The 20,308-nt window shown below is 25.5% G+C and overlaps 1 protein-coding gene across 6 annotated transcripts in view; it reads right to left on the reverse strand.

Annotated features, from left to right (window-relative positions):
* The window catches only part of LOC126903102 (polypyrimidine tract-binding protein 1), a 106,153-nt gene that overhangs the window by 62,661 nt on the left and 23,184 nt on the right, over positions 1 to 20,308 (reverse strand). Inside the window, exons 1-2 of one of the 6 annotated variants that reach the window (XM_050681088.1) lie at positions 9,479 to 9,754; positions 994 to 1,199 (exon numbers count right to left, since the gene is read on the reverse strand). In XM_050681088.1, coding sequence (XP_050537045.1) covers positions 994 to 1,080 — 87 coding nt within the window. In that variant the 5' untranslated portion in view covers positions 1,081 to 1,199; positions 9,479 to 9,754. Of the gene's footprint in view, positions 1 to 993; positions 1,200 to 9,474; positions 9,755 to 20,308 lie in introns of those variants that run through there. The other 5 variants (XM_050681087.1, XM_050681086.1, XM_050681084.1 and 2 more) reach the window with 5 other exon arrangements.

A 20,308-nucleotide genomic window follows, 5' to 3' on the forward strand; every position in this document is an offset into this window, starting at 1 on the left:
AAAAAAAAAAAAAAAAAAAACACATCTTAGTAAAACCAATACCTTCTCAGCTTCGCATCGAAGCTAAAAATAATAATAAAGTTATGAAATATGTTTCATTTCTGTATACTAAACAACAACAATTCATATATTATGACAATTCTATCAGTAATTTTTATAGCAAAAAAGAAATTTAAAATACATAAATTAAAAAAAAAAAATTATTTCTTTTTATTAGTGATAAATATTAAAAAATATACTCTAAATAAATATAAGTAATCAATAATTGATAAAAGAATTTTTATATTTATTTTTTTTAATTCAATGAAGTGATAATTGAATTAAAAATTATAAGCGTTGTCAGATAGTCTGATATAACTTGTATATAAAAGTAATGTTTCGAGGCAAGTCAATTTATTTAATGATAAAACTATATTATAAATAAAATAAGTTAAATTAACAAATTTTATTAATTTTATAGTTTTTATAAATATTCAGTAATACTGTTTCAACTAGATGCATAAATGAAATTAATTTTTTAATTTAATTTAATTATTTAATTTAATAATATAACTAAATGAACAATGAACGTCACACACTATGACTATTGCCGTATGCATTAATTATATACCTACAATTAAACATTATAAAATAATTAAATTAAATTATGCGTATTGAGTAATAATTATATTGTTATAATCTAACGAAATAATGAAAATTTATACATGAGCAATTAAAAATGAAATAGAATAATTTGGATAATAAATTGGTTACTGCGTAGCTATAGACGTTTCAAGTAAAATATGAAAATTAAAAAATATCAGATTTTCATGATATCATTTTTTTTTTTTTGTGAAATATACGAAAAGTAAAAACTAGCATTTATCACCCCAAACGTTGAATTTATGAAATGGTATATTTTCAACTCATTTGACATGAAGTTTAACACTTCTATTACTTTAATTTGTAAACTAAAGTGATAATTTATGAATATAATTAAGACACAATATATACCTGATAACGACGCTTGAACGAAAACAGCTGTAGGCTGTCGTCGATCTGCTCGTTGGTTGGCTCTTCAGAAAACAAAGGGTACTTCATTGTATCCAAAAACTGCGATGTCGCAGCAAATTGTGGTTGCTCTGATGTTGCGTTGCTCAGAAGCACACGTATGTGAATATATAATCACTCTCAATTTATATATCAATAATATCATATACCTGTAAAACGAATAAATATTATTAGTATATATTAATTTATTTATTAAAGATTTATTTATTTATTAATGTTAGTGAAAATAGTTCAGTTAAGTATACAAAAATAATTGGAGAGTTAATCATATTTATTTAAATTATATATTTTGCAAATAAGTTATTTACTAAGTTTAGTAAGATTTATGTACATAGTAAAGCGTACAAAATCATAAATCCATGATAATTTTATATACTAGAGATGGAACATATGTTTGGTATCAGCCCACAATATGGTGAATTAAGTAACACACATGGCTAATAAAATAAAGATCATTTATGAAAATAAAATAGACGAACAAAAAAAAAAAGTTCTACTGTATTGTAAACAACTACTCTGAAAATTGTACAATGAATAATTATACATTAACATTTTTAAAATAGCATACTAAGCGTAGAAATAACACATAATAACTTTAGACGTGATATTATCTCACATTAATTAATTAAATACTATTAAATTAAATCATATAAGTCATTGATATTATTCTTAGTGTAATTCGTTATATTCAATAAAACCATATAATAATAAAATACATATCTTAATATAATAAAAATTGTGGCTAATATTATTTAAAATATTAATCTAAAACTAAGAAATGTAAAAAATATTTAACTCAAAAAACAACAAAAACTACTAAAAAATTGCGTATATTATACTACTATTTTTTAGTAGTTTTGAGGCTATTAATAATATTCAAAACGTATTTTTAATTTTAAATCTATAGCTTTAATGAAAAATCAAATTACAAAAACAAGTGAATTAAGAGAATGGTGAATTATACACAAATATAAATTTTGGGAATATACCAGTTTCTTGTTCTAAATAAAAATTTTTAATTTTTATCATCATTAACTGCCTTTTTCGAGTTAGTCACGTTAACAAAAAAATAATCAATAAAATATATATAACTTAAAACAATTTCTTATCACTTCAATAAAAGGTATGATAAAAACTAACCCCCATTATTATAGCACAATTTAGCCATATATTGTAAATATTAGTAACAAAGATTTAATACTATAAGATAATGGCCTTCCCATTGGTATAAAAGAAATTGATCTAATGAGGTGATTTAAATGATAAATTGTGAACTTAAGAAAAACAACTCAAGTTTTATCTTCTCCCATTAGATAAAACATGTTACATGAGGTAAGAAACATTGAAAATTTCGACCAGAAAATAGAATTTCAATTAGATCAAATATCCGTTAAATTTAAAGTAGTACTAGTCAAAATCAAAACAAAGTAATTATTTCCGGTAAAGTAATTAATATACAATTTTTAAGAAAGTCTTGACTTCACTGAAACAGATATGATCAAATAACTATAAATATGGTATTTTTATTTTTTAAATTGTATTACAATTATTTTCAACTAAGTACTTTAAAAATATACATTATAAAAATCAAATGTACTTCATTACAATATATATTCTGAAGTTATTTAGGTAATGAGTAAGATTATAGTTGCTCGAACTATTATGCTAAAAGAAACATAACAATCAATTTAAACAATAACATATACCATAACTGTCTATTATGTAGGGCATAGAGTTCTACGCAGAATTTTTTGCTGACACGCTAAAATTTTAGTCATGCATATTGTTAGTGTAAATTAATATTTTAAACAATCGTTTAAAGCATTTATCAAACAAAAACATTTATCATTAAATATATAATAAACACAGAAACTTTTTCCTATAAAAACTTCAAGTCACAAAAATTATTACAATGTCATAAAATATCAGTTACACTCAAATTGAGATAGTAGTAAAACAAAAATATTTGCTGCCTTAGGCGCCAACAAAAAGTGGTATATCGAGAATGTTGTTTTATTATTACTCGAGTTAAAGAACCCCTCAAAACGACTGAAACCGGTAATAATAATAACATACTGAATAAGAATAAATACCGAACATTTCTACCTGAGTAAAAAAAATTATCCCAGTACATCCCTTTTTTATTCCATATGTACTTTAAGATCACCTGTTCCCATGAGAACAACTAGACTATTAGCCAGTGGTGCTGATTTATATACTACGTTCAACTAAATAGGGATAATTGTCCCTCTAGATCGTGCCAAAACCACGTCAGCCAACACAAAACAATACATTAATCAAATGAAGAACAGAGACGTTTCAAAACTATTATGCAACTTACAAAAGCAACATTTGGACTACGTTTAAATCATATCTAATATTATTGATCTCTAATAAGAATAACATTTTTTAATTTGTTTAGTTCATCAAAATTTCAAAACAAATTTTTTTTAGCTCTTTTCTAACACAAAAAAAAAATGAAATTGTTGATAACAACTTTAGGATAAGTACTTATTAAGTTACAAATATTTTAATACACAGTATGAGTAGCGCGGATGCGTACAGGTCGTACTAACGTATATGCATTTCATTTACAATAAATAAAAAAAATTGTATCTTCTACAAGTTAATAGTTGTTTCTGAAGGGATCTACTCCAGTCATGCTCTTTGATTATGCTTCTATACTAGTAAAAATAACTTAAATACTATCATAAATGAATCCATAAATTTAAATTACCTATATTATAGTTAAACAGGTGTATTAAAAAAAATATAAAAGGATCTATTCGACAGTAATAATTTGAAATAAGACTTTAAAAATTGCAGGCATTTTTATTAAACTCATAAGGAAATAGATAAATACATAATTAAAATACACATTTTTTTTTTTTATTATCGTTACATAAATAAATTTTACTTTATCATTTTACTACAAAAATTACTTAGTGATAATAGGCTGTTAAAACCCCTTGGTTTGAACAGCTACTTATATTACTACTTGATGACAGTTGAACTATTGATTAAAATGTAGAGATTAAATTGTCTGAACACTTATAACAACGTGATTTATAGTAAAATATTTTAAATGTTTTTCATATATTTATCAATAAGTATTAAACATTTGGTTTATAATGGCAATACATTATGCAATTATTGAGAAATCATTGAAATCTTAATCAAGAAAGAACAATACACATACAGAAGTATTTGATTCGCACTACATTTTGACCGGATTTAAAAAGTAGGACATAATAAAATATTTACTCAAAGTAGTTTGAAAACAAAAGCTATAGTTGAAAAAATTAATGATAACAATAACACTAAAAATACAAACGTAATTCAATAACATTTTATAAATCATTAAAACGTTATAAGCGCATAAGCTAGCAAATAAAATTTGAATTCGGCGAAAAGTTGTCGCCTCCAGTAAGAGAAAAACTACGTGTTTAAATTGCCATTTTATCATCTCATTATTCCTATGTTTGCTATGAACATTTTGTTTTTCTCTTACTTTCCCTATTTTCATCCCCGCGACGAGTTTTTTCGTAATTGAATTCAACACCCTTTACTGAAGTGTTTTTGTGAAACGAAAGTTAAGAGTATATATATGTATGTATATATGTCACCAACATGAAATTCAAAAAAACAAACGACGGAGGTGTAAAGTGCATTTTCGCAATTTCTCATGCTGTATCAACAACAATCGTTTCAACGCTGAAAATAAATACATACACTATACATATTATTTGCTTTGTTTGAGTACGAAAGCATTGGGAAAACGCTTAAAAAATAACGAAACAGAATAACTGTGCCGTGAAACCGGACTATATAGTGTTACATATTTGCCAGTATTAACAGTGAAATTGAAATATTTAATGTCCTTAAATCTTTCTACAATACTAAAACTCGGTTAATTAAGTAAAAAAAAAAATTAATATTAAAAGAATAGTATTTATCTCGTTCTTTCTCTAATCAATTGACAAAAATAAACATAAATAAATTTCATGTAAATAATAAACATTTGTTTTTTATAATAAAACGATTGATTCGTGAGACATGATACGTATTGACAAATTAATTATTATAGCTAATTTTAATTGATCTGAAATAAAAAAACAAACTTAAACTTTTAAATTTCATAATAAAAATAATTAAAATACATTTTTAATTTTAACTAAGATTTAATTATAATTTATATAATTAGTTTTATAAAAATAATTTATAGTTTAACTATGTTAAGGTAACTATAATTTATGGAAATTAATTATTTGATCGTAATTACTGGAACTTGAGACATACAACTAATGTTATCACATAACTTATTATTTTCTCCAAGGTAAAATTAAAGAACATGCATGAGCAAAATGATTAACATTTAGATTCCAACGGATAAAATAAAGAACGGTTAAGACAACTGTTAAAAGCTTAAATGATTGACGACAGAATTATGTCAAATAAATATTTTAATATTCAATTAACAGAAAGCCATAAAATCAGAAATGTTTACTACCAGACTTCTAGCAGAAAACAATTGTTTTGAATCCATTACTTTTAAATGTAATAAGAAAGAAGTAATTTTATTACGCTTTCGTCTTTAATACATTTATTTTCCAAGTATAAATTTTAATGAGTTTCAGAAGCTCATACATTCATAATTCAATTAAAAATAAATAAGCAAGAATCGTTTTAAAAAAAATAATTGGCAAAGATATTAATTTTCTATTTAAATTAAAAAATTTAATGCTTAAGGTTCTAAATAATATCATTATTACACAATTTATACTACAAGGCAGAATTATTTTTTATTATTTTTAATTAGATAATTTTGTGAATAATTCCACAAGTATAACATTTATTGTACACACCGCGGCGCTTTGATAAATGCACAGTTTTAAATAAAATATTATTTTCATTTAAAACAGTTGATAATTATTTAGATTTTAAAATGAAAAATGATTTAATTAAGAAAATGGCTGTTCAATAATCACTGTTAAACCATTATTTCTATTTTTAAATATAAGTGAGAAAGAGTAGTATGTCAACTTTTATCGTTAGACATTTCTAGGTCGCAACCCTCCTTCCGTTTAAGTCTAAAAATGATAATAACTTTCGAAATACTAGGCCAAAAGTTGTTATCGACCAATCATTTTCTTAATTAGATCATTTTTATTATGTGAACTAATAAAATAGTTTTTTTGTCATTTAGAAAAATAAAGTTGTTACCCTTAAAAGGAATAAGGGATAAATTAAAAAAGTAATTAATAGTTGATAAACTAAGAAATATATGGCACTAAGAAATACCAAAAATTATTTCTTAACATTATTATTTTTTAAGAGAAATCGAGTGGCTATTACTAAATGAATCATCTGTATTTAAAATCAACTAGTTTGTTACATCAAACTTTTTAGATTGAACTTAACCGCAAAAAAATAATTTTATCTATATCGCTATATCTGTCAAAGAGAACAAAAATAAGCGATTTTTGGAGGCAAAATAAGAGTCGTCTACGTTATCAATAAGTCACCCGAATTACATTCTTTCGTAGCTCACAGTATAGAAAATTAAATCAAATTACAATTCTTTAAATACTTAATTAAATAAAATACTCATATAGGAGTGTTGAACTTTTATAATGACGTTGGTTAAATAATATTGGCTATCGGTCAACGACTGTTGATTTTCTGGAAATACACGCAAAAGAGGCCATGTGTATATGATGGGTGTTTGGCTCGAGTTTTTAATGTTAAAAAGTGATCAAGGATCGTTAAAAGTAATGCAAGGGTCATAAAATAAAATATTTATTTCTAAACATGCTAGAGTGATTGAAAAACTCTTATAATAATATTAATCGCTGAAAGGGTAAGTAGTAGGATCACTATTTTATAAAAATAAATTTTATTTAAAGAAACCGCATGTTGAGTAATTGAAATAAACAAAATGTTTAATAAAATTATTGGAAATTTTTCAAAAAATACTTACGCCCATAATATATAAACATATTTATAAATTATTCATACAGATACTACTGAGGAAAATTAATTCATTCATAAAAAAAAAATTTCATAACAAAATCCTTATGTTATCTTATCTATTCGAGAATTAATTAATGTATGGTCTTTACCATACTTAATTTCTAAAAGAATTTAAGGATAGATTATTTTTACAATTTTTGAATCAGCTACCTACACAAGATCAATGTATCCAAGTACCCGCTTAGGCCTTTGAGCTAAAAAATATTAAATTTTTTTACCTATCCCTTCAGTAATCTATAATAGCTATTACAAATTTAATTAAATATCTTCTTTTCAGTTAGCTGATATAAAGGTTAATGCATAATAATCATACAAAAATAGAATATTTACAAATATTTTATGATAGAAAACATAATTAATGGATTTTTTTTTTTTTTTGAGTAATACATTTTGGATAGTTTCCATAACTACAATGCTTTAGACGATTACTTCCGGGCATTTTGAAGTGCTCCTAAACAAATCAGAAAAAATATCCCATAGACGATAGATGACGTTACAAAGATGGAACAGTGCCATGCAGGCCGTGTGCATCGGTCATGAAAATTTTATGTACAAGTCATGAACCTATTATACAATGACCGCCATAGAGATTAAAAACGAATTAATAATAGAAGAACATTGTCTAAAACAATCATTTCTATTGTTAAGACAACCTACAAAAATACGGCTGATAAATTCACATTCTATTACTCAATTCCAATTAAAGTATTAGCATTTACTCATTTTAGAGTACGATTAAACAACTTTTGATATGCATTGAAAAATAAGTTGAACAACTAGATATAAAACAATAATATCCCAATAAAATATTTTACAATAATAAAGTATATAAATCTTTAAGTCAAAAAAGAATCATTTATATTTAAAACAGAATGCCAGGTTTTAACATTACAATTAGCATTGAATAAAAGGCCTCTTGTTTAAAGGTTGTTGGTACTGAAACGCAAAGTTACAACATCAAACCTTTTTTTATAATTAAACATTACACGCATTAAAATATTATGAATTTTATTAGCCTTGTATGACTCCAAAAATACGATACAAGTACAACATTAACAGAGGCATTAAAAGGGTACTGTCTAGAAGGATAAAAACAAAAAAAATTGAAAACCTCTACACTCAAAACCATTTATAAACATCTAGTAATTTATTTAGTCTTAGGTAGTTGTTCAACATTCAATGACAAATTTAAAAATGTAGTCCAGGGGTTTATACTCCAGGTAACGATATTTATACATATAAGGTAGGATTCTAAAACATATTTCAAGTACATATTATTCTTTAGGACTCTCCAGAAAAAAATTGAAAATCGGCCTCTTATTAATACTCATTTTTCCAGTTTAACATTTATTTTCATATTTTTTTCATATAAAGTGTGATTTAACTTTTTTTATACTTTTTTGAGTTAAAAAGGCAAGTTACCCAAATATTACATTAAAAGTTAAAAATATTAGGTGATTTAAAATTTAGTTGAAAAAATTACATCATAATAATTTAAGAAGATACAAGATATTTTCAGATCATTATAAGATAATTGGGTTTATTAAGGTAATTGATTATTTACTTGATGTACTAATTTATTTGATATAATATACTATAATAAATATACTAAAATATGACTAGTAGAGTAAATTGTAAATTAAAATAACAAAAATTCCTTTTAAAAGTTTCTCACCAACATTGTTCCTTGACCATTCTCCATAACAATGTGAAAACTAAAAGCTAGACACAAATACTGTTAAGCTAAATTATTACCATCATAATAGTTCATGATAAGATTGTTTACGAAGGCTACGCACTAATGCAATGTGAGACGAAAACGTTTTACATGTGCGCACATTTTTACTGAACAATCTAGTGGCCAAATATGAGAATTTAGCGACCTAATACGAACAAATAGTTTTGTATACTAAAACGTATTCCTGAAACAAATTTAAATTCATTAACAAAATTCAAGAACTACAGCTATTAAGCGTCATCAGTTATCCACTGGATTAATTATTTTTAGGTCCCTGACGACTCCAAACATACACAAATGCACGCATTAATCGCGTGTCTACAATAATTTTTCGTGACACTTTCAATAAATGATGACGACAAGCATGAAAGAAATAAAAGAACGGGATCGTTTGATAACACTAAAAACTATTTTTTACGCATATATTACTCTAATCAAACTCGTACTGTTATCTAGAGCTTTAGAATCTGAACAAAACATTTCTTAACACGATAAAAACGAATGATCTGCGCAAAAAGATATCTCACAACAATGTATAGATGCGAAGTTCTGAGTTTCTGTTAAGGGCGCTCCTTTAAGTCTCCGCCATAGTTAACCTTAAGATAACTTACACATAACCACATGGAATTTACGACAATATAGGAAGTACTTACTTACTAGTGACGGAGGATACACCTAAAATTTCAGGGTAGCAGAAGTCTTAATAAATTCTTCCTTACAATAAAAATAATGTTTCGATTACGTTACGGCATAGCGCAAACACTGGACGAATTTTGAGCACAAATGAATGTATGAAGAATTAAATAGAAAATTTTGCACAGGAAATCGACACTACAAAAAAAAAATTAATACTTCAAGTAATAACGACGGCAGCAACAAACGCACGCACACGCAACACTCGTCAGCGGCGGCAACAGCAGAACACACACAGCCGTATATACACACTCACACGTACACCCTACCCAATATTTTACGGCGGCGGTAACAAAAACGGTGGACCCCACCACACTACCACATGGATAAAACACGACAAGGCTATGACGTTTGTATATATGTATGTGCTTCTTCCTTTCAGACTAGCACCACACACTCCGCTTCTCTATACTACACTATAATACTATTGTGTACATACATATACATAAGTACCGTCAGGGAGAGGCAGATGTGCCGCTAAAAAACCCGTGCGTAAAATGAGTATACAGCCTGAATCAAGGTACGCAAAGAAATATAATAACAAGTGGCATATTTTGCAACATCGAAAGAGTTCAACATTTTCAACTCGAGACGAATCTAGTGACAAAGAATTATATATAGTTTCTCTAAAAAACTACTGAAATTAAACTAAAATAAACAACACGCAATGAAACACATTATCACCGATTCAAAAAACCAAGTTTTTCATTAGCATTAGAATAAAAATAAAAATTATTATCTCTAACAATTAGCTTGAAAAATCTGTAATCCCACATTTGTCAAACGATAACTTATTTAGCCGTTAGGGACAAACATCAGTCGTCCAGTCAATAAACGAACAATACGATTGTACCAATTCTACGACACCAATCAAACAAGTCTACTGTTATAGCACAATACTATAGAAATTAAACTATGTAAATATAAATAATTGAATATTTCACTTATTTTGCTGACAATATATATTTTTTATAATGCTTAAATATTAAAGCATGCTATGTCCATTTTATAAGTATTTTGAAAAAACATTATATAGCTCGAAAGAAAATATCTTGATTTAACAATGGCAACTTTCTTTTTCTTAAACTGCAACAAAATTGTTAGCCCAAAAATACCGTTAGCTGCTAACATTACACAAACTAATAGTAATTACACTACAAACTACAAATTCATTTTGTCTATATGATTAATATACGTTACACATATATTAATTATATGGTCTATTGAATAAATTTTACAAGTTTACTACTCTATTTAACAAAATAGGGTGTTTAACTTTAAACACAATAACTTTATATTTTTTCGATAGGTAGCAAACAATTTTTTTAAATGTCCAACACAACTAGAAATATTTTTGTTTTTTTTTTCACTCAATTCAAAATGCAACCGCTTCTTATTCTTGCATATGAGTACGTATTTAATGAAGGATTTATGATGTATATGGACGGCTATTGAACAAACGTAAATGAAAATCCATTAGATCAGATTAAATAGACAACAGTTTTGCGGAAGGCAATAACCACATTGTCATACGTGAGTTTAATAGTCACTAATTTATCATAATTACTAAATTAGTCAATTGTCATAATGTGATAGAATTGTATAAAATAATAAGGTATGTCAGACTGATTTCACGTCATTTCATTTTTTATAAACAATTCAAGATAACGGTGTACTCTATAGGCACCAAATGAAAATCGTAAAGAATACGACTATAATTAAGCTAAACATAGTAGAACGTTCTAAATGAATGTGAGGCCTCCACAGTTACGTACTAATTATACTAAGTCATTTGTTTGTTATTCAAATAAAAAATGTACACGTGAAAGTATTTTATTTTATCAAAATTTATAATTACATTTTTTTATTTAAATATAACGATACGTGTCTTCTATAAGTACACACAAATAATACAAAAAATTATAAATAATTTTTTTTATTATAATAAGAGTCATCTACCCCAAACTTTATACGAGTACGAAAAATTCATATCGGTAACTATAACCAGTTTAACTAGTTTTTGTACTCAATAGCAATAAGTAGAATTTACTCAGCTAAGAACGATGACACTAGACTCGTATAAAATTAGCAAACATGAAAATCAAATCGTAGGCTTTATTTAACAAATTAATGTTTTTACAACCATACACATGCAATTTTTTAAAAATTATAGTTAAATAGTTCCAAAACATAAAGTATAATGTAAATTATACTTTATGTTTAAATAATTATTGACTTTTCATGGATTCAAAAAATAGAAACTTATCAATCTCAAAATTGAAAGAAATAAATAAAACTCATGTGTTTCTAAACGATCATAAACTTAGTAACCTAGAATATATCGCAGAATAGCAAGGTTAATTGAAATTATTTAGCTAAGCAACAAAATTTACGAAAAAAGAATATCTGACTTATATGTATCTAGTCAACCAAAATGTAGGTACTAGTAGTCATCATTACTCCATTTTAAACTTTTACTCCTAAAAAATTAATTTATGAAACCGTTGATCCCAACAAAAAATTGTGCATACTGCAAACATTAAAATACATATATGCTAATGAATAACTACAGTTGAATTATTTTATAATTAAAAAAAAAAAAAGAATTATTTTACTGTAATGTAGTTTTTACTCACTTCTATTCTTTTATTGGGGATGCAAATATTTTATATAAATTGTTTTTAATATGTGTTACAAATGTAATATTTTGTTATAATCATTATTTTATAAAAAATATTGCTTGTTAATGACTCAATTTTTGTCTTATTTTGAAAATGTCAACTATAATATTGATCACATGTTAAAAACCTATCTAAAATATGACGCGTCAAATGTTACCTCCACCCTGTAATAAAATCACAGATATTGCCTTACATTATAGTTATTTATCGATGACATTTTACTTGTTCGTAATTTCAACGTATGGAATATCAAGAATTTTTTTTAATTTTTCGACTTTGAGCAGCTACCTAGCTTATTTTCCCAACCAAAGGTGTTTAATAGTGATTATCACACAGGATTTAATTCTACGATGGCGCCATTATCTTAAAATACAAAGGAAACTAATATTAAATTTATTAATATTAGAGGGAAAAATGTAGGACTTGTCTAAGTTCTTAACCTTTAAAGTTTTCTTAAGCCGCCCCTCTTAGTGACACAGTCTGTAGACAATTTTGTAACTGTAGACAATATGAAACATGAGATTATAATATTCGAATATGGTATTAATGTTTAAAGATTTTTAATCAAAAATGAAATATATTAAGGAATACCATTGTATTTGAATAGTTGAGTTAATACTTAAAAACTTAACAACTATATACATATAGAGACACACGGGGTTAAAGTGCCCATTTTTTTCTATCGAATATTAAAACTTTTAATATATGAGTTTTTTTTAATACAAACAATTTTTATTGTTTTAAGCTAGATAACCAATTAAAAAATACAAATTAACTATAAATAGCAATATTAGAACTCCATTTTTTGAGTAATGAACTGAAAAAAATGAATAATAAAAGCGTACACCTACCATATTAAGGGGTTAAAGTTCATTTAGTATTGAGTAAACTTTAACGAACAAATAAATAAATTACTGTTTTACCGGGTATTTTTTATTCACAATAACAAATCAATCACAAAGTAAATTGAATTTAGTAATTTGACAGATCAATACCAAAATATTTAATTATAATGAGCTAAAAAAATAGCCAAACAAAAAAAAAATTGCCTCTATTATTCAATTTTTGGTCAAATATTATGATTAATACATCAAAATAGTTTGATTTTTACTGAATACAAATTTTTATTTTCAACATTTTAAGTCCAAAATTGATAGTATATATATCATAATTAGCGTCATTATATGGATATATTTCTAGTAGGTCTCAAGCTTAAAATTTGGAAAAAAAGTTTCTTTTTAATACAGTTTGACTGCTATTTATGTAAATTATAAGTATAAAAAAATTATTCACTAATTTTAAGGATTTTTACCATTCTTTAAAAATAAAGCGTATGCTATAATTTATAATATTCTTGAAAATGTATTTTATGACAGTTGATCATTAAATACTTTTCAATTATTTTTTTTTTTTATCAAATAATTCATTTATATGAATTTATGTAATTATTTTAGTATTCTCAGTTCATATTCTTCAAAATTATTATCTTTTATATCTCAAGTCGAATGAGTATTTCTAACAAGAATTCTATTATATTATGAAGTTTTAGTACTAAAGACAGATTTAGAAATAAATAATTTACTTTAATCGTTTAAAAAATTGGTGTCTAAGGAATTAGTGATCGAAATATCAAACACAGTATCTTTTGACTTCAGAAATTTAATTTCTTTTCTATTTTGAATTGAGTTATAAAGATATTTTACATAAAAAATGAAATGTTATGTCTTTAATATAGTTTATATTAAAACTATATATGTTTTAAAATAATTTTATTATGATATAATTATATTCATATCAAAAACAGAATAACAGAGGCCGTGTTTTTAGTTTTTTAGTGTATTTTTGATCAAAATATTAAAAACATTTTGAGCGACGAGTAAAATTTTTTTTTAAATCTTAAATCTTCAAAAAATACTTATTTTAATGTATATTATAAAGTTAAAATGGTTCTCATTAAAACTTCACATATCGACTTTAATATATATCTATATATACATTACTTGGTATATATATCAAGGGAATATACATGTTTGACAAATCCTATAACTTTTAATTCGGCGACTTTTTCCTAGTACTTTTTTAAAAAAAGTTTTTAGATTTTTGAACTATAATAATAATAATAATAATATAAATTATATATTTTTTTTATTAGTTAAAAAAAAAATTTTTTTAATAATTTTATAGACTAGATTTTAAGCAGAATTGTATAGTAAAACTTCTTATTAATGTTTTATAGTAAAATTTCTTGAAAATTATAAAGTTTGCAAGAATAAACAATTTTACACAATCATTAAAAGATATTAATTTTTGCTGAAAAAAAGACGACTTTTCTCGCAATGATTATAATGAATTTCCGAAGGTTATGGTAAAAGTGCAAAATTATAAAAATCTATCATCTTGGAAACTATCACTTAGCTGGCTTGTTAGATACCGTAACGTATTAAAAATTTTACCAGTAAAAAACAGCTTATGTTGATTTCAACGAAATGAATTTTATGTTTCATTATTAAATGCTATTTTTCAATATTGGTTTACTGCACCTAATTCAAATGAAGCTCCAGTAAATGACATAATTTTCTTTAAAATATTAAATGATTATAAAACAAATGATTAACAGTGCCAGTGTTTGATGATTTACGAGGCATTGTACAAATTGTAAATTTGTGGCTCATAACTATGTAAAATATTTAGAGCGCGAGCCACAAAACCAACCCAAAAGCACGAGGCCCTGTGCGGTTGAACCAACTGCACAACCTTCACGCCGGTACTGTAAACAGATATCTAAAATTACTTTTAAAAATGTATAAATCACTTATGGAATTTAAGCGATAAATGTGTATTTTTTTTTTCAATTTTAAATACTTGCCTGGACATAGAAAAAAATCAATTAAAAATGTTTGATTGTATTTTTCAAAATGTGTTTTACACCTCATTCAAAAACTGATCAAATGTGGAACAACACGAATAATGAAGGAGAATTTCTTATGAAAGTACAATTGAAGTTTATAAACTAATGAAATAGAAAAATTGGCTACAGTGTAGATAGTACTACTTTCATAAGCGACCTTTTTTGGGAAAGAAGAATAGGAACTTCTCTCTTTTTCATCATTAAGTTTTCACAAAAAATAAAACTTACAGTAAATTAAAGATATTTAAAATTTTTAAATTATGTTGGATAAAAAAACCGTAATATCTATTGTGACAACTTGATATATAATCAATAGATTATAGGCTATATCGTTTTATACTTAAACAAATTTTTATAATGGCAATTATTAGATTTAGAGCATATTGGTTAAAAAATACTTCTAAAACCAATGAACTAAATTTGTTGCTATAATTGGTACAATAACCACTACTAGTGCATACACACTAATTAGAACTTCAAAATAAACGAACAAAAAATAAATTATTAACTCTATATTCACCTTAAGTTTATTATTAACACTCCATACATATTAAAATTTATCATTCCATTAAAATTATGAAAAAACTTAGAAAATAGGTATTTGAATTTTATTCACAAGTTCATATTTACTTTTCAGTAACTTTGAGAAGAAACTCTCGGTTGAAAAGAAAAAAATAATAGTATGTCCTTTTCTTTTGGCAATATTAATGCTGTAGTATTATATAACATAACAGTACTTCGTTTAATTTAATTAAAAACCAATTGAAATAATTTAATGAAAGTTCAAAAGATATATAGTAATCAAACTGCAAAAAGACAAACATCACAATAAACAAACTCGAACTTATAACTTAATTGATTACCTCTATAAATAAATGTAATAATTTGAAGTTTTTTAGTCTTGACTTATTGTACAAAACTTGTTATTTTGAATCTCAGGCAGGTAAAGGTCAGATTAAAAAAAAATGTACATCAATTGCAAAGGAACTATCTAAAGTAGTGTAATTTTATAAAAATAATTATTTTCTATCATTCATTTTTAAAAAATGTATGGCCATTTATAAAAAAAATTTGCCGTAATTCACCGACTTTTAAAATCAAAATTATTTTGAGATTTCGACCATTAACAGGGAACGAGAGAACTGTTGTCAATTTTTTAAGTGCAATGTCTTCAACTAGTTACGATTTGTGATCTTTTGATGTATCATTGAATGAAATTGGTCCGATGAGACCTGAGAAAAAGTAGCGACAGACATAAAAAAACAAAAACACATCATAATTAAAATTATGACCATCTCAGCTTGCATTGAAGCTAAAATAAATTTATTTTAAAAATAAATACGTTTTACTGTAAAAAAATTATTTTGTTTTAAAGTTTATGGCGTACCAACCAAATTTATTTGGTCTCTCATGGAAATTTCAGTTATTTAGTCTAGATAATTAACACACAAACGTTATTCCTATACCACTAAGCTCAATGAATAAATGTACATTAATTTACTCTGTAATTAATAAACTAACGACTAGAAAAGAGCATTGTGTATGTCTATTATACGTTGAAACTGGGTATGTTTATTGCGACACATAACATTAATCTGGAGGGAATGTTAAATCTGAACACTTAAAATTCATCAAAATAATTGTCTGCTAAAATTGTTAAATATCGTGTATGTACATTACGCAAATCGTAAAATCATTTATTGAATTCATTTATATTCAAAATGACTGAAATAATATAATTAAACTTAATCACTTTCTGTATTAAGGAGTCATTTTTAATAAAATTAAGTTGTATTAAGGTAACATAGTAGCAATAGTTTTATATCATCAAAAAAATATAAAATGCTAAAAACTATAGTTAGATTATTTAATTTTTATTAAACAATACAAATAAGCAATTTGGAGCAATTAATTAATTATGCTTCGCGCAATATATTTAAAAATATAAAACATATCGTAATTTTTACTTTTCTGAAGTTAATAGTATCCTATGTTTTATAATTTACATAGGTCCCATACCACCTTAAACACCTCTCCACCTTAAAAATATTATCAACTTAAGTTTTTTAAATGGCAACATATATGTTTAACTAGCGTAAAATAAGAAAATGATCTATCTAAAATAATAACTGGTCGTTAACTTTTGACACTGTAATTCTAAATTTATATCTAGTTGACATTACCCTCAAAATTAAAAATAAATTCCATACTTCCTCATAAATATAAAAAATCCAACAAAAATAAGATTTTTAAAATCAACAAATATAGGGTTCTTTTAAGGTATTGATCATTAAAATCGATTCAGTGAGATCTGACAATTTTTATGGACAAACAAAAAAGACTCATCATTTAGTAAAACCAATAACTTTTCGGCTTCGCATCAAATCTAAAAACGATATAAAAATCTATTATAACTTATACACACTCTAGCTAAAAATTAAGTTGTAAAACAACAAAATTATATTGCTTTGTAAAAGAGTATGTGTGTGATGTAAAATAAACATACTTAACGTTAATTTATATTATTTTTAGAAATTTTAACGTTGTTTGATTAATATAATAAAACATATATCCATTAACAAAATTAAATATTATTTAAATACAAAAAATTATCTTGCATCAAGCTCTAACATACATCTCTCACTCTTCTTTATTAATAGTATATATTCAATATATTTATTATAATAACCAAATATGATTATTATTGTTATCATAATATAAAAATCGAAAATTTTCATATTAGTCTTATCAGCTATAGCAGTGTTAAACGCTACCCTCAATTTTTCGAATAAATTTACCTATATATATATATATATTTATAAAATTATTTTAAATTTAAAAATCCATATTTATTTTTATGTAAACAAATACATACATCAATTTTAATTAACCTACCAAAATGTGTACCTAGAAATAAAATTTTGATTATGAAATTAAACGAAATAATGCTTACTCATTCAATGTAACCTTAAAATAAATATGCAAACGACTAGAATATATATCAGGTCAAGAAAAATTAATATTTTATGATGGTTTCAACAAATGTGGTTATTTATTATTTTTTTAAGAAACAAGTAGGCTTATGTAAAACAAGAGCGAGCAATAATTCCCAAGAGATAAACCAACACCACCACTATAGACTATTACTAACCTAAACCTTTAACCTCCAAAATATATAGTTTGTATCTAATGGACTTGGATGCAAAAGCGAAGAAATACCAGTAGGCAGTCGGCACCATTTTAATAATTCATAAACCGCTAATGTCCAGGAACTCAGGTGAACGCATTAGCTCTCTTCCAACATAACCCACTCTCCTCTACATTTACCCTTTAGCACAATGTTTCATGTGAAGCTATCATCTTTTAATGCAAAGCAAAAACATTTGTAAGGCTCAAGAACTGTAATCCGACCGTTTTCGGTATTGAATATATGAGAATCGATGTTTACTTCGTAGTCCAAAAAGGATATACTCATTTTTTTAGGTTCAACATTACGGCAAGGCAAATAGTAAAAGGATAATCTTCTAGATACACTGTATAAATTCAAGCAAGATACTCCACTGATTATTCATAAGTTAATAGAATTTATAGTTATGAATATTTTATAAAATAAACAATAATATTCCCTCACTCAAAAAAAACAAATTGAAAAACACAAAATATATTTAAATTTTGGCAAATTTTAGTAAAAGTTTTCATAATATTTTGTAACGTAATAAAATTATTATAAGTATAAGGTCACAGGGAACTGTATTGAAACAGTTCGCGTCGTACACCCGTAGGTTCAGTGCTACACATACACACATAATTATTTATTAAGTTGATAAATTGTTCCTACCACCTTATCCTAAATGCCACATCTGACAACGGTCACACTGTCAAGTACCCTCTCACGTGTGTGATCAAGCCGGCATAAAAAATTTCGGTTATGTTCAAAAAAAATCTTCATCATCATCTACACACCTTCTAGCACAACCTCATGCTGTCATTTTTTATTTTTTCCCGTTGCCGTCAACTTCAAAATAGAGTAATATTTTTCATTTTGACTTGGCCATCATAATGGCATCAACAATGTACACATCAAACTTGGACATCAGCTAGATTATGTGGTATTGTTTATCTTTTTATTTTTCTTGCTCAGTGTATCAATATTTTAATATTTTACTTAAATAATTTGTTTGTTAGTGATCTGATTATGTGGTCACATTTTTTAGTTACTGACTATGCATGTTAACTAGGAATTTTCTATGATGAATGGTCATCCTTATGACCCATGGTCAATCCTTATATTTTTTCTTTCATTATTTCCCTTTTCATGAGCTGACAGTTCCTCGGGTGTCGTCAGGGTGGACATGGTGAACATCTCAATGAGCCCTCTACATTTATGTAGAGGTTACCCAATGACGTTGGTGACATGTCCATTATACCCAGACACATGTGTTGGATCTGTCATGCTCATGTTTTTTCCAATAATCTCCTATTTCATTCTAAATGGTTTATTAATTAAAATGACTCTTTAATATTATAATTATGAAAATTGATAGACTATTTATCATAATAGAGTAAATTACTCTTTAGGAGAGAAAACCTAGGCCGTTAGATGGATAGACTGTCAATTACAGCTTGCGATACATGATTATGGTAAATCACTATTGTCTTAAATTTATGTGAACATAATGCTTAATGTAATTAAAAAGTATTTTATCGGCTAAAGCAATATTAATTGAATAATTTTCAATTTATATATTTCTATGATTGATGGAGTTACCTTAAACCTCTGATATCTTGTATACATATTCCTCTTGAATCTTTGACTATTGTTTCATCACTACTTTTATTTTTTTTTTTTTGTTAGACCCCCTCGGAGTTCTTGTAAAGTTAAACTATATTATAATGAGATTAGCTAACAAGTTATATTAAAGAACGGCATTAATTATTTAGAAAAAAACTAGAATTTAAGTAAACAATTTCCTAATTTTTTTTTTTTAATTTATACATTTTTTGTTAAAATATTTGACCAATGACATTTATAAATGTAATAAAAGTCAAGCGCTAGTTTGAACAATCCAATAAAGTTGATATGACACGAGAAAAGATTAATATATTAACATTTAACACATAATATCAAATAAAGATTCAATATGACGTCATTACTTTATGATGTGTATGCAAGCACGCATGCTGAAAAATAAGTCACGAGCCAAA

The sequence above is a fragment of the Daktulosphaira vitifoliae genome, unplaced genomic scaffold, assembly GCF_025091365.1.
Source record: "Daktulosphaira vitifoliae isolate Bord-2020 unplaced genomic scaffold, ASM2509136v1 Scaffold_3, whole genome shotgun sequence".
In the NCBI taxonomy this organism is placed as follows: domain Eukaryota; kingdom Metazoa; phylum Arthropoda; class Insecta; order Hemiptera; family Phylloxeridae; genus Daktulosphaira; species Daktulosphaira vitifoliae.